Genomic DNA, 16973 nt, shown 5'->3' with positions numbered 1-16973 from the left:
AGTTTTACATTTTATTTAATAATTTTTTTCTCTTATTCATGGACACTCAATGAAGTTAAGATGTTAAGTTCCTATTCCATTATATTGGTATTGATATGACAAGCAAGTAGCATCAACCGCAAACAAAATGCCCCATTGGAAGGGACAGAGGCATGTATGTTGTTTAAAATATCACTTTTTTTTTCTTTCTCCACAAGCAGTTATCTATGATATATCAGAAATATAAAGCAAATTGGTGGCTGCAGAAGTCACAACTCACAAGTAATTAAGAACAGCGTGGTATGTGTTTGACTGTGCAACATTTTCGTGTAAATAAAGGAGATTTACTACTTAAACACATACTATTAGTAGAGTATTAATTAGGTGTGCCTGCTGTGATGTTTTTAATTAATATGGTTTAGTTACGGAATGTTGGGTTTCCTTAAGTGCTAAACGACAACAAGCCAGCAAGATCTATTGTCGTATTTGCTTCATGCCAATTACATAAAAGATTATTATCAACGTGTATCAGGCAGTTCTTTTCTAATAGCTAATATAAAAGATGTTTATTCCTAATATAGAATTGGGTTGTTAGTTAATTTGGTTTAATTTGTTTCTCAAATCTAGGACTTGAGCATGATCATTTTAATTGATAGGACTAGGAGTATTTTTAGACTTAATCTAAGTCTAATGTGGTTTAATTGATAGTTGTTTAATTGAGTGGTTTAACTTCTTCTTAACTCAAATTTTGCACATATTACTATTTGAATTTAGATAAAATATCATTTTGATTTTTCTCTTAATATTAAATCTATATTTTTTTTTATAGTTTATTTCCTAAGTCAATCTGCCTGAGTCAGGTGGAATAACAACTAATTATCATAAACAGTATTTCTTCACGCATAATTAGAAATGACAATTAGAAACAAATTCAACATGTGTCTGCATAATATTATTATACTTAGACGGCAATTCTTTTCACGTTCTCTTGTGTCAAATAGTTGTGAAAGTTTGACGGAAATTTACATTATGTGTATTTTTTGGCAGATTTGGAATTCGCTGTTGTGTGAAATGATGGAGTAGGAAAAGACAATTAAATTCTATATGCATATATACAAGGCATTAAAAAAAAAAGCAAATTATATATGCATATATAAAATAAAGCCTTGACAACCCTTGTGTTAGCTTTAAATGAAGAACTATGATTGATTGTACCTCCCGGATGATATCAAATCAACTTGTACAGACTGTCTATGATATAGAGGCACCCAAGGATTCATAATACATAATGAGTTAAGTGCTTTTTTTTTAATGGATAAGTTTAAACTTTATTTAGAATCTGGACGCACGAGTTTGTGACCCATACGTTAGCAAGTTCACACTATACTGTTTAATGATCACGATCTGCCTCTATCTCTACTTTCTCTTCATTTTTCCAACATATAATTTATTTTTTACTGACATGGTATATCACATAATTGATAAATAACTTTATCCTTTAAACGTGATTAAGAATTTAATTCTTGATTTGTGTATGAAAAAACTTCAGTTAAGAGATATCAATTCCTTTAATAAATCTCTTTCAAGGGATTAATTCTTGACTTTTGATAATAAAAAAATATCTAAGTTCATCCAAAAAAAAATCATTTATTTTTCTCTATTTTTTGTGTGCTTCTAATTTTATTTTCTTTGCTGGAGAGACATGAGGGGATCCATTTTGAGTGACCATAGGGTTAGATTAAGGTCTAGTACACGGTTTGGGATTTATTATATGGTCCAACTTAATAAATTTAATAACTAAACAATTCATTTAACATTTCAAAGTTTGGTTAAACACAGTAATACCAAATTCGTGTTTTCCTGATATAAAACTAGCATGACTGTTGTTTCCTTACCCCATTTTTGGGGTCCGAAATGTAAAATTCCATCAGGATTGTTGACTTCCAAAATGATCCGATCTAGAAGGTAAAAAAAAAAACCAACTTAACCAGCAAAAAATTCATGCATTTGTATTTTTTTTTGGGGTTTTACTATCTTTTGGATTTTTTTCAGAAAAATAATAGGAGGGTCAACCCAATTCACCTTACTCAAGTTGGTGGTTGTCAATTTCGAAATTCAGAGTAATTTACTTTGTCTTTGACAAGATCATGAGCACAAAATTTTCAGGGCATTCAAGGCACCTTTCCCTACCTTCCTCCAACACAACAGCACATAAGGCGATCTGTGTTAATTTAGAACTGTCATTCTACTCCTGGGAATCCGAAGCAACTTCTTTTAAACATGACCTCATAATCTTCGCAAGCTTTGCACAAGCATCCAAACACAGCTGCATTCCCTGCATGTGGGAAGCTAAACATGTCACTAGAGTTCGTTCCATCTCTATTAAATATATTATGTCAATACAATAACCAATTTGGAACAATAGGTATGAAGACATTCTATCTTTACATCGAACTAGCACTTCTATAAATAGGAAATAGCCTTAACTCAATTCCAGTTGTATTTATTAACTGCAATCAAATAAGTACCAATAATAGGTAGGGCAGGGAAAAGGAGATACAGATATTTAGATGATCAATTAGCAATACAAATATGTAATCCTCAAAGCAGAAAACCTCAAATGAAACGATCAAATGCTGTTTCTTAAAATCAGTAAAATGAAAAAGCATTCACACTCGATCACACCTATAAAGCCTCTTGATATGACACAGATGTGCACAGATAGGAAACTCTTAAAAAATCAAAATTCAATCTGGCCTAAATATGCTAGCACGAATTTGTACATGCACCACATACATCTTACATAAATGTACAACATTTTGTAATGACATTGATTATTTCTCATTAATATATAACCATAGATGATGATTAGTGAATAAGATACTTTAATGGTTAGAGAAGTGATGGGTGTAAACAGATGTTATGTGCCAGGCTCAAGGACTTTCAAGATCAATGTTATTGCAATGCATGATTGAAAGTATAGAAGCAATGTGCAACATCCAGATTTGAGAAACCAGCGAGCGAGCCCTAGCCCATTCCTATTTTGCTTTGACGGTGCTATGTGTAAAAAATGGTAAAAGAAGCTTAGGGTTAATACTGCAACACAATCATTTGATTCATTTCAATTGAAAATATCAAAGTGCCATATCTCAGACCGTACCTGAGTTTGTATCCCGAAAGTTGGTAAAAAAAAATATTTAAAAAATAAAATAAATTGGAGAATATACCCTGAATACATATGTTGGTGTATCATATGCATAGGGTGTTAGACATGCATTTGACACTATACTATGCTAATTTGAGTATTTGGCTTTCATAGATCCAGACATAATTTCAATTTTCACAACTTCAAAATAGGCATTTAAATAAAATAAAAAAGGTTAAATTAGTTTTTTAGTTCTTTAATTTATTTTTTAGATTCAATTTGGTCCACTAGTTTTTTTTTTTGGTTCAATTTGATCTTTTTTATTTTTTTAAATCGATTCAATTTAGTCCTTCAATCTAAATCGTAAGAAATCACACTTTGTGGGGATTCAAAATTGTCACTAAGTGGTTTTAAACTGCCACAAAGTACACATTTCTATAAAAAAATCGATTTTAAAAATTAAAGGACTAAATTGAACAAAAAAAAACTAGAGGACCAAATTGAACTCAAAAAAAATTAGAAGACCAAATTGAACCTAAATAATAAATTAGAGGACCAAAAATCTAATTTAAAAAAAATAAAAAACTTTAAAATAGGCAAACCTCATTAATCTTTGTGGTGGACCATTCCCCAGTAACGGTGAGTTGGGTGATTTCATAGCGAGAAGGCATGCAAGTAATCATTAAGCTGCCATCTTGGCCAATTTCCTCCTCCAAAATAGGATCAATGACAAGGTTCTTATTAAAACATGACTGCAATCATTAGAAAATAATGAGACTCCCAGCAGCAAGATAGTCACATCATGAAGGAAGGAAGAATTTATCGCATAGTCATAATAGCTATAAGGTCATTAGTCTTCATCCTGATGATCTCATTTTCTCATAATGATTTTTATGAAGATAAACCTGGCATTAACAAGTCCATAAGATCATCCAATAAAAATAGCACACACTCGCGCAATTATGCCATAGAATTTGGTATCAGCTGAAAAGTAGTTGGAATAAATAAAAATTTGTTTAAAAGCATATTTTTAAATGAAAATGTAATTTAATAATGTATGAAATGTGTGATGTGGGTACCAAGTCAGAAATCATTAGAGAAAAGGAAAACAGAAGATGATTTTATAGTAAATCAAAATTTCAAAATAAACTTAAAATGGCTTAAACAGATTGTGCACCCTACAAAGCAAGTACATATATATTAGTGACATTAGAGTGCAAATGTGAGCAAGATCCATACCACAGAAACTGAGGCAACTATATCATACATCATTATTCCAGCATCTGCAAGGGCAAGGCTAGCACATGATATGACAACTGGGAGATCACCTGCAACACACTCACTAATACTATTACCTGCTATAAAATTAAGATTTTGCCAAAAGGTTTCAATTACATAGGATCATTCATCATCTTCCATTATAAAATTCAAAGGAATATTTCAGCCTCTCAAACAAATCCACTACGAACCAGACTACCATAAATGACCACATCTTGATATCTACATTTAAGGTGTCCATAAAAAACTTCTAAATTATAGAAAATTGAGGCAGGCATCATATGTACATGACATCCATTAATATAAATACGTCCCTTGTGTTTGACTGTTGTGTAATTGGAAACCTTGATCAAAGAATACCTGAACTATACTAATCACAAATTAAATAGAAAATCAATATGAAAAATTATGCTTACTGCCGCTAGATTCCAGCACCAATGCAAAAACGTCCACAGTTGTCTTGGGGAATGTTTCCAGTATTATTGCACCCTCCAAAGCTTTATGAAGCATCGCACAGTACTCTTTGTGGTCTGAACCCTACTTTGTGAGATATAATATATTGAAAGGCTACTTCAAATAACCACGAAGATGGAAGATGCAGAAGAACACAACATAAAATAAGGTACAAGTATAGCCTTTCATATACCTGCCCACGAATCGGAGTTGCAAACGTTGTAAAGCTGACATTGCAATTCAAACGCCCTATATCACTGTACATCATCGCCTTCTTGCTCTCTCTTGGCCCAAATCTAAATTAAGAAAAACAAACAAAAATATCCACATTAGAAAGAGAGCATAAAAAACAACAACGCCAGAAGAAACAAACCTCAGCAAGCTAACTTAACTAAATGACACATTTGTGAGATAAAAGAACCACTCACACTGATACAATGACCTTGGTATTTCCAAACTCAGCGTAAGCAGATCCAGATGCAGCATTCACAGCACCAGTCCTGAAAACTGCAAGTCACCAAATATTGATGTGCTTATCAAAAAGCAGTGCCACTAATCAACATTTCAAAGCAAATACGTGAATCTAAAAGTTCATTTCAATGATCAAAAGTTATTTAGTCTTTTGCTAGGTGCTTAGTTAATCAGTATTGATAACAGTTAGAGTTAGTTTCACACTGTTGCATTGATATATCTCACTGTATATAAACAAACTCCTTCGAAAAATGAAAATTGTGTTCATTTCTTGCCACACAAAGTTTTATAACATGGTATCAGTGTCTATTAAGACACCTGTCATATTATCCACACATCAAGTCCAATAATGTTGGGCACGAGGAGATGTATTGTGAAAACCCAAGTTCCTTGTTGACTAGAGATAGTACCTGATAAGAACTTATAAAGCTTAGGCATCTCTCACCTTATTGGCCAGTTTCGTAAGGATGAGTTACTAGGGCACAAATCTACCAGTCCTACCAGCGCAATCTACAACATCAGGAATCTCAATCCCTATCCCTTTTCAAATAGGCACACATCTAGCACAACAAACAAGAGTTCACCCTTTCACAATAACTCCATGCCATAATCCGTATATGATCAAATTCAAATATCAGGTCAGACAGAACCAGGTACTCCAGATGTGATCCTAGTGCCAAATGGACCAAGGACTCTTTGGACCAGAACCACCTCCATCATCAACTGGATCAATTCAAATGTCTGTTCTATATTCCTTACAGAAAATGGAGCATCACCAATGCGCAAAGCACCATCTATCCTCAAACCTTTAGAATCTCTCTGAAATTGGTTTATGTCAAGTACATCCCATGCACCACCTCTTGTAGGAGGCCTAATACCACTCTACCAGGCATAGGAGACGGAAGCACTCCTGGGGCAGGAGGAGATGGCCTTTTCCAGTTTGGACCCATCCAACTTTTAGAGCCACCATCCAGAAATTGTGGAGTGTGCCCATCTCATTAAAATCAGGACCGGATATATATACAAGGTTCAAGACCTTGAGAACCAAAAGGTTGCCCTAGAACATTAGGCATAACAATACCACCAGGTATCAATTGTCCAGGAAAACTATCTGGATTCATAGGATAGGACGATTATTATGCTTGATGCTCATTAACTAATTCACTATGTACAGGCCCTTTACTTCCAGGATAAAAGACAGGGCAATCTTTGCCAAGTGCCAGCTCAATGCTTTGAACATATAATCATTAATCGACCACCACTGCTTTGGCACCCGAGCTTCACCAATGCCTCTAAATTCAACAAACGAATGATGTCTAGAAGGAAAACTCTTAATTCTCTCAATCTCACTTCACCAAATAAAATCATGGCATCGTGGAGCATTTGTTCATCAATTTGAATAGAATGAGGAAAACGTATCCACAAAATGTTTCCCGGATTCGGTATGAAGCGGCATAATAATCCGAAAACAGCATTAACAATAGAAACCTTAACAATTTAACATTATACTATACACATAATTTTAAAAAAAAAAGGCATTATAGACTGTATCCACATCAAAACCTTAACACTACGCCGAAGAAATCGAAGACAAATAACAGATTCATAAAAATAAAAATAAAAAACATATACTGAGTTTGAGAAGAAATAAACAGAATGGTTCAATTTGAAAGCCAGTGGGGGCTTACACGCGGGTCTGCACTGGTGAAAACCGCGGCCATCGGGTCGAACCCAATCCTCCTTGAAAATCGGTGGTTTCTTCTTCCTATTGGTCGTCGGAGATGGCGAGTATGTCGCCGGAGTTGCTCCACCTTTGCCCGCCATTCCCACACTGTAGCCCGCTTTAACTTTTCAGTTTTCTTTCCCTTCCCAATGGTTGTGGGTTGTGGACTCGAGGAACTTCCTGTCTTCATGTTTTTTTATTGGTCCATATACCCAAATTCTTCAAGTGATTGGAGAGGTATTATTTTCTTCTTCATTATTCTTTTAATTACATTTATTTTATCTTGACTGTTTTAAATTATATTTATTATCATGGTTGTTAAACTCTCGATTTAAATCGTAAAATCTTACGATTTTACGATTCTACTAAGGGTTGGCGAGTTAAATCGGAAGTAGAATCGAAACTGGTGTAGACTCGTCCGATTTTACGTAGACTCGAACGAGTTTGGGTAGACTCGCGAGTCTGCTCCGAGTCCACGAGTTTATGAAAACCCGAAACGGCGTCGTACAACAACCCTAAAAAATGACTCTCGCGACTCTTCCTACTCACTCACTCTACCTTGTTTAAGCTACTAACCCCCCAAAGTGACTCTCGTCATAGTTGTCGTGCTGCAGTGCTGGACTGCTGAGCTAATCGCGTCGTGGTGGTCCTCGTCATTGTTTGAAACTTAAAAGCCCACACTCATTGAAAGCCCTCATTTCCTGACCTAGCTCCAAGCTTTGCTCCACGACGCTAAGGTGTTTTCTTTCTCAAAACTTCTTTGTTAATTCATCTCTATTAATTGAAAGTTTGAAATTATGCTTATTAAGGAAGTATCTGTTAATTGAAATTCTAGCAAGACTATTGTTAGCTTCATTGTAGTGTTGAGTTTTGGGTTCTATTGCTAAATTAAGGGAGTATTTGTTAATTGAAATCTCTGTTAATTGAAAGTTTGAAACGATGCTTAGTGTTGAATTCTGGCAATGCTAAGGTGATCCTCCGAACATGGACAAATTATCTGTTAATTGAAATTCTGGCTTCATCAAGGGTGGATAGTGAGTTTTGTTGCTGCCTTTTGAGTAGTGGATTCTGTTGCTGTCCTTTTGAGTAAACTCTTACGAGTTTACGATTCGATTCTACGAGTCAAGTTTACGGAACCTCCACGATTCTACGTAGAATTGCGAGTTTAATAATCATGTTTATTATCATGGATGTTTGATGTTATAATTTTTTTTTCTTTCTACTTGAGCATTGCTTAGAAGATAAAATATTTGCAAATAATAATGGTTACTTTAAAGCTGTGTAATTTGGAAAGACATGTTTAGTTACGGACATTTTGGCAAAAAAAACCTTGATAAAGAATTCAATGAGACTAATGAGTGAATAAACAATTAAATTTAACTTTAAAAAATTGATTTTGTCCGTTTAACATTTGAATGACATAGTGTAAAAATATGAATTATTTAGTACTTAAAATGTGAATTAAAAAAATAAACTGGTTAAATTCTCAATGAGTAAAAAACAAAAATCAATATAGCCTAATAAGGACCCAAACTCAATCTAACCCGGAGTCTCCTTCAATTCAGTCTGATTTTATTATGCTCGATTTTTTATCTTTAGTTATGGGATCATCAATGTGTTATTAATTATAGTTTATAACATTAAGAGTGATTTCACACTCATATAATGAATATATATGAAATAAAGAAAAAAAATATGACCAAACATTTCTTTTTATTTTATTATTATTTATTCTTTTATTTTAATATCATTATAGGTTATTTTTATTTATCAATAACGTTTATTATATGTTTTTATGTTAGCATCGAAATCTGTTCTTGTTCATCATAGTATTAAATTTTATATTTGAATGAAAAATTGCATCATATTTATGAAGTTAAACATGCTTGCATACCATTATAGGTTATGAGCTAAAAAAAATAATGTATATATTTAACCTTATTGATACAAAATTCCTGTAATTAATCAATAATGATGCTATCTAATGGGGTATTTCATATAGTTATTCATTACATATTCAAAATAATTTATTTAAAATTATAGTTATGTCATCGTTAATGTATTATTAATGTTTCAATACCATTAAATATGAATTTAATATTATTAAAAATTTTACACTGTATTAGCCTCACAACATTGTGCTCGAGTTTATAAAAAAAATACAATCTCATAGTTCAATTGTTAAAAGTTATAAACAATAGTATAAAATTAGTTTTAATTAATAGTTATGATTAGTATTGAATTTGAAAAAAGAAATTCTTTGTTTTAAGATCATTGAGTAATTTTTGATATATTTTTCTTACGTTTGATTAAGTCAATGATTACCTATTTATTTAATACAATTATTTTTTTTACTGATATTTAAATTTGATTAGATCATATCAATAACTACTATAAAATCCAATTTCTAGCAAACCTAATCTTTACTTCCGATGATACAAATAAAAAAAATGTAATAGAAATTTCTATTATTTTTTTTTAAAAATGGTAATAATCTAAAAAAAATGGATGTTTTTGAAGTAAAGAGAATACAACAACAAAAGTATAGAGCCACAAAACAATTACTTACCCTGTACATATTTATTTAAATATAAAAATAATTTATTACAAAAATAATTTGAATGATAGTCTAAATTATGATGTACCATGCATTAGACAGTTTTATTTAAATATATAAATATTTAAAATATTTTTATCAATTTATAATTTATTATAAACAATTCATTGTAAATTAAATGGTATTTTCGAGATATTAAGTGTATTTTTTTAAAAAATAAGCATATTAATGAGCAATTGTTTCGTGAAGTTATCCTTATCAAATCAGATATACCAAATATTATCATTTATTTATATTAAAATAACTTATCAAATATTTGCTTGCTTATAAATTATATACGTAGTTCACACATCCTTCCTTAATCAACTAATTACTTGACATATTTCATATCTATTAATATTTAAAGAGACAACATAACAAATAATTGATCTAACACTCTTAAGTCTACAATCATTGAAGATATGAGTTTCATTTTATAGAATATAATCATAACAATAGTGTGAGTAATTTCACACTTATATGATCTCACACTCATATTGTCAATACCAAGTAAGAAAAAAAAAAAACACGATTAAACATTTATTTTTCATTCTCCAAGTCTACTTTTCCTATATGAAAAGTGTAAATTAATATATATATATATATAATAAATATAAATATATAAAATATAGTTATTAAAATTTATCTGTTTATTTTATTTATTGTTGATACAATGTGATTATGTAGTAACTTTTAAATATTTATTTATCTATTTTTTAAAATATTTTAATCATAAGTAAATGTAAAATATTGAATTTTCAATATAATAAAAAAATTAATTTCATAAAAAAATTATCCGTATTTTTTATTTAACTATAAACGCACAAATAGTATTATTTTTTTTATCAATCATTACAATATGAATTCCATCTTTGAGATATTTGAAGTGTAAATTGTTTCTTGGAATAGTCTTTCCTTTAGAATTTTTTGAAAATAAAAAAGAAATTTCAATCGTTAACACAGCTAATGTCACCTGTTACATATTTGAGGAGATATAAGATAAATTAGATAATTAAGACATAAGAAAGGGAAAAAAAGATCACAAGTTCAATTTTTTCTACTAATAAAACTAATATTTAATAATTAATTAATATTTACCAATAAATAAATAAAAGAAACTAATGCGAGCTGTGTGTATATTTTTACTTTACTCCTGTGTTGTCTCTTTCGTTTTTTATTTACAAGTCTATGTAAATAATTCATCATATACTTTTAAGTATTATTAAATGCTTTTAGAGAATGAAATTATCGGTTTCCTTAAAAAATTTCTTTCGTTTAAATTAAAGTTTTTTATTTCATGTTTTAATTAAAAAACCTTATTATTTTTAAATGCTATTTTCATAATTATATACTATTATCCTAAAACTACTGGAGTGACTAATTCCCACTTCTTACTGAACATCTAGACTCTAGAGAAGTTAAGATGTTCTCCACAAAACATGACATCAAGAAGTACGTTCTCTTAAGTCTTAACTATTATATTCCTTGAAATTAAGTTTGTCATTTTGCAACTGTTTTATAATATTTATTTTCTTTATCATATCAGCTGCTAATTTGTCTTATTTTATGTGTAATGTATAACCAGTCATAATACTGGAAGAATGCAGTTTTGGTCAGTTATGCTTTTTAGTCAGCATTCTTTATTTATTTGTTTATATAGCAATAGACAAGACTTTTATTCTAATTCCACCCAATTAAATATGATGCAATAATATGCCTCTTACGAATATATGTATGATGTTTCAAAAGCCTTTCCTTCCATAAACACTGATTGACTTCAATATTAAACTTTGATAGCAATTAATGATTCATCATATCAAAGCCTCATGCATGCATGCTAGGGTCGTAGTCAGAAAATTCTCTCAAGTAATTTCAGATACTAACACCTCAAGTTTCTCACTTCCATGCTCGAACTCTCGAAGATGCTTCAATGCGTGAGAGGCATGGGAAGTGGATGGCTCAACATGGAAAAGTCTACATGAACTCTATGAGAAAGAGTTAAGATATCAGATATTCAAGGAAAACGTGCAACGCATAGAAGCCTTTAACAATGCTGGAAACAAACCTTACAAGCTAGGCATCAACCAATTTGCTGATCTCTCAAATGAGGAATTCAAAGCCAGAAATAGATTCAAAGGTCATATGTGCTCCATAATAACAAGGACACCCACATTTAAGTATGAACATGTGACAGCAGTGCCAGCTTCATTGGATTGTAGACAGAAAGGAGCTGCATTAATTAAGGGGTACGAGGATGTCCCTGCCAACAATGAGACTGCACTTCTCAATGCTGTTGCGAATCAACCAGTTTCTGTATCTATTGATGCTAGCGGATATGAGTTTCAATTTTATTCAGGTGGTGTCTTAACTGGATCATGGTGTCATGCACGTGCACTGTTGTGGGGGTATGGAGTGAGTGATGATGGAACTAAGTATTGGTTGATCAAGAAATTCATGGGGAGCAAACTGGAGTGAACAAGGATATATGAGGATAATAAGAGATGTTGCTGCTAAAGAAGGCATGTGTGGCTTAGCAATTCAAGCTTCTTATCCCATTGCATAATTGTTAAACTTTGTTACGACGATATTTTAAACTTTCACTTTTAGTTTATTCAACGGATCAAAACCTCGATCAATAAAATCTTCTGAGAACTATGTATTAGTACAATTCAAGAGAAATCTATAATAATATCATAGGCCATCATCATTTTTTTTCTAAAACACATACATACATTTTTAATCAAAAATAATTCTTTTTCAAGTATTTAACGAAATTACATATCTATAACTTAAATTCAAAATTTCTAATTAAACTAGAATCATTTCACGGTTAACTTATTCAAATAATCAATTGTTACTTTTATTTTTTAAAAACATAAATCTCAAAACAAATATAATCTGTCACCTCTTTGGATAATCATGATATTTTTTTTCATTCATTATTTGCTTATTTACTATATATATATCATTCATTATTTGCTTATATATATATATATATATATATATATATATATATATATATATATATATATATATATATATATATATATATATATATATATATGAGTTTCTTAACGTATATACTTTTTTTTACTGTATTACTAACAGCATACATTTTTTTTTATAAAAACTCATTAACCTTTTGCTTTAACAAATTTAACTTAGGAATATTTAAATATTTAAATATTTAATTTCCTTGATATAGATAGATATAATAAACAAGTATAATTATACATGATATTTTTCAACAATTGTGATACAAGGTTTTGAATCTATCACTTCTTGTAATTTACAAGGTTTGAATCTACCACTTGTAATTTCTTCAAACCTATAAATATCAGCAATAACACACTTCTGATGGTTTGTACTTAATTGCACATGAAATATATAGTAGTAACAAAGTATAGCAATTATGCATTGGGGTAAGAAGCCAACATTGCTATGCCACACAAGCCTTCTTTAGCAGCAACATCTCTTTGCATCCTAATGTATCCTTTATCACCCCACTTTACTCCCCATGAATTCTTAACCAACCAATACTTAGTTCCATCATCACTTACTCCATACCCCACAGCAGTGACACCATGATCCAAGTTAGTGCCACATGATCCAGTGAACACACCACCTGAATAAAATTGAAACTCAAAACCGCTAGCTTCAATAGCCACAGAAACTGGTTGGTTAGCAACGGCTTTGAGCAGTGCACTCTCACTGTTAGCAGGGACATCCTCGTACCCCTTAATGCTAGCTGCATGGTTACCTTCTGCTTTTGCATTGCATGTTCCATCAACACCCTCATAAGGGTAAATGGCTTCTGCGGCGAGTCCTTTGTTTTGCAAGATGAATTTGAAGGCATCGTCCATAAGACCCCCTTCACAACCTTGGTCCACACCCTTTGTGTCACAATCAACAAGCTCTTGTTCTGATAAAGAAATCAATTTGCCAGTACTCAGCTTGGTGATTCCTTCTGTTGCTGCCACAGCAGAAAATGCCCAGCAACATCCTATATGGTAAAGAAAAACAAGCAAAGTTCATTAGATCCAGTTTCGATAAATTTCTCTACAAATACTTACTTAATTATAAAAGTAAAAACAAAAAAAAAAATTAAACCTCTTGTATAATTAAGTTAAAATCAACTTATATATCTAAATTTTGTAAAAAGTTATTTGGGTTAATTACTTCTTTAATAAATGAACGAATTTTATTTTAAATCTGTAATAAAAAAATTGTTATTTTGAATCTTTTATATATATATATATATATATATATATATATATATAATTAATGTTAAAAAGATTAATTTATAAAATAATACGTAAACTCAAAGTAAAAATTTTAATATATTATAAATTTAAAATAACAAAAATTTAATAAGAACCTAAAATAAAATTCGATGATATATATATATATATATATATATATATATATATATATATATATATATATATCAGAACTTAACATAATTAAGCCAAGTTATTTTCATTTAATTAACTTCTTGAGGAGCTAAGATAACATCCAATTATAAGTCTTGAGTACTTGTGAAATTCATATAACCAACACATACCACATTGGCCTTGGTCCTTGATGGGTGTGACAGCTCCTTCCTGTCTCCAATCCAATGTAGCTGGCACTGCTGTCATATTTTCATACCTAAATGTGGGTGTCCGTGTTATTTTGGAGCACACATGACCCTTGAATCTATTTATGGCTTTGAATTCCTCGTTTGTGAGATCAGCAAAATGGTTGATGCCTAGCTTGTAAGGTTTGTTTCCCGCATTGTTAAAGGCTTCTATACGTTGCACGTTTTCTTTGAATGTCTGGTATTTCTGCTCTTTCTCATAAGAGTGCGTGTAGACTTTTCCATGTATAGCCATCCACTGCTCATGCCTCTCACGCATTGGAGCATCTTCGAGAGTGCGAGCATTGCCCTCAAAAGCACAAAATGCGAAGACAAGACACAAAGCCAGAGTGAAATATTGGAATAGTACTTTTTTGAAAGCCATGGCAGTGACAACGGAAAACTACACTGCTTTGGTGATGGAATGTGAGAATGTTGAGGTGCTGGTTCCTAAGATCACTTGAGATATATATATACACACACACCTAACACATTTGAAAACTCATTTGTGCTCTTAACAAACCATGCACTTCGACGTGTCTGAGAAAGTTAAATTTTCTGACTACGACCCATAACGCTATAATATGATGATGAATCATTGATATTAAAGTTTCATCTGTGTACGTAATTAATTACATATATACTGAAATCAATCAGTGGTTTATGAAAGGAAAGATTTTTTAAATATCATATAACATTCTCATGTTGCACAAAATGCTAAGGCAACGTAGATGGGTGGAATTAGAATAGAAGTTTTATCAACTAAGAGGATATTCTCGGTAAGATATTTTAATTTATTTTTTATTTTTTTAGTTAAAAAATTTATTTGATTAGTGATAAATAAGTTTTTTTTAATAATTTTTGAGTATTTTTTGAAACACTAAAAATTAACTTCTAAGTTCTAATTTTTTATATTTTTTCTTTTTTTATTCTTAACAAATTTATAAAAAAATTTATTATCTTTTTTAAATAAATTATTATTTTATTATTTTTATGTTATTTTATACTTTTTGATGACAATTAATTTTATTTAACACTTATAATTTAATAAGTTAGATTTTACTACCAATTAATTTTTCAGCTTTTAGATCGTTTTTCAACTTCTAACTAGTTTTGTCAAAGATAGCTTATATAAACAAATTCATTATAATATTAACATTTGGTTAAATATATTTTTATCCTTATGTTCTTTTTGTTCTCAAATTTAAATTTATTTTTTAAATCTCTTAATTTAAAAAAAAATTAGTCCCTTTTAACAAATTTTTAACGGTTTAAATGCACAGTTTGTCATAATTTGTTATGACAAGAGGAATTAAAAAGATTTTTTTTAATTGAGGGTCTAAAAAATAAATTTTAATTGACAAAAATAAAAGTAACATAAATTTGAAGGGAAAAACATATTTAAGTAAATAATATATTAAAAAATGAGATCTGAGTTGAAATATCAAACAAGCATAGATTTTATCATTAAAAGCATAAATCAATAAGATTATTTAAGCTAAAATAGTAGTTTTAAAATTGACTCCTAGATATGCAATATAATATTTTTATTGCTAAGCTAAAGAAATGTCGATTGCTAAGCAGAGGAAAAATCATAATACTCTACTAGACCCATGGGAAAAAACCATATTATGCAAGATATATATAACTTCCAATTTCCAGAGTGCATATGCTTTCATTGATGGAAATATTGAAATATTTATTACTAATAATATGAGTAAAAATAAATAAATATAGATTATTAAAATTAAATTTACATAATTTGATAATTACATTTATGTACCTTTATTTAAATAGTTATTGAAAATTAATCTTTAATTGAATATATTTTTCATAAATAAAAGTTTGTGACAATTTTATAAATATATGAAAAATAAAAATATAAACATGATTGCTATACAAAAATATAAATAGAAAATATACATGTTTATAATTTTAGTTTGAATGAGATTGTATTGATTAATTAAATTTGAAATTAGATCCAATCTAATAGAAAATGATTTTGTTTTGGTTTTAGTTTATTTGTTTTTTGCTTTATTCACTTTTCAGTCTTTTTTTACCAAAGTTTTCAGTTTTTTTTGTTTTATTAGATTAGACTGATTTATCAACACTTCTAATTATTATGTTGCAAAGCATTCCAATTCTTCAATTTTCACTTTCTCTTAACCCATTTACACCAACTTTAACTCGATTTTATTACTTTTAATTCCTCAAATGAATATATAACGTTCAGATACCGCATAGAATATATAATGTTGACAATATTTTTAAATATAAAAAAATCCACATTTAAAAAAATAAATTATTCTAATTAAAACATGAGTTTAGGTCTAATAATTTGATCCCAAAAATTAATTCATGGGATTAGAATTATTTTTCATTTATTATAATTTATTTTGATATTATCTTTAATTAATATGAAGACATCCTTATTAAGGAACTTAGGCTAAACTCTCTAACAAGTGAGTCTGAGACTAATACAATCTCAAACAAACTAATTCATCAAATAAAAGTTGTGCCTCATCATTTATATATTTTATTTTAGTCTAGTTTGTAGAATGTGAGACTTATATTTTTTTGAATATTTTCTAAACTACAAAATCTAAAATGATTTTTGTTGATCATCCGAGTTAGACGAAGGTCTAACCAACCAAAATGTATTCTTCTAATATTATGTCTGGATACATTTGGCAGAAAATGAGACAAATTA

The 16973-nt window shown here is 30.0% G+C and overlaps 2 protein-coding genes across 2 annotated transcripts; both read right to left on the bottom strand.

Moving 5' to 3' along the window:
• Positions 1-1962: 1962 nt before the first annotated feature.
• On the bottom strand, positions 1963-7236 carry LOC114373989 (exosome complex component RRP41-like). The gene is made up of 7 exons (XM_028331568.1): positions 7015-7236; positions 5284-5362; positions 5049-5151; positions 4819-4939; positions 4364-4452; positions 3727-3876; positions 1963-2314 (listed from the first exon to the last, which is right to left on the bottom strand). The coding sequence occupies exons 1-7, from the start codon at positions 7148-7150 to the stop codon at positions 2225-2227; spliced, it is 768 nt and encodes a 255-aa protein (XP_028187369.1). The 5' UTR covers positions 7151-7236; the 3' UTR covers positions 1963-2224.
• Positions 7237-12827: 5591 nt separating this feature from the next.
• On the bottom strand, positions 12828-14707 carry LOC114375784 (senescence-specific cysteine protease SAG39-like). The gene is made up of 2 exons (XM_028333642.1): positions 14210-14707; positions 12828-13648 (listed from the first exon to the last, which is right to left on the bottom strand). The coding sequence occupies exons 1-2, from the start codon at positions 14646-14648 to the stop codon at positions 13056-13058; spliced, it is 1032 nt and encodes a 343-aa protein (XP_028189443.1). The 5' UTR covers positions 14649-14707; the 3' UTR covers positions 12828-13055.
• Between the last annotated feature and the right edge of the window lie 2266 nt (positions 14708-16973).

Source organism: Glycine soja, chromosome 11 (genome assembly GCF_004193775.1).
Source record: "Glycine soja cultivar W05 chromosome 11, ASM419377v2, whole genome shotgun sequence".
Lineage (NCBI taxonomy): Eukaryota > Viridiplantae > Streptophyta > Magnoliopsida > Fabales > Fabaceae > Glycine > Glycine soja.
Note: the sequence above shows the minus strand (reverse complement) of the source record. Positions and strands in the feature narration are given on the sequence as shown.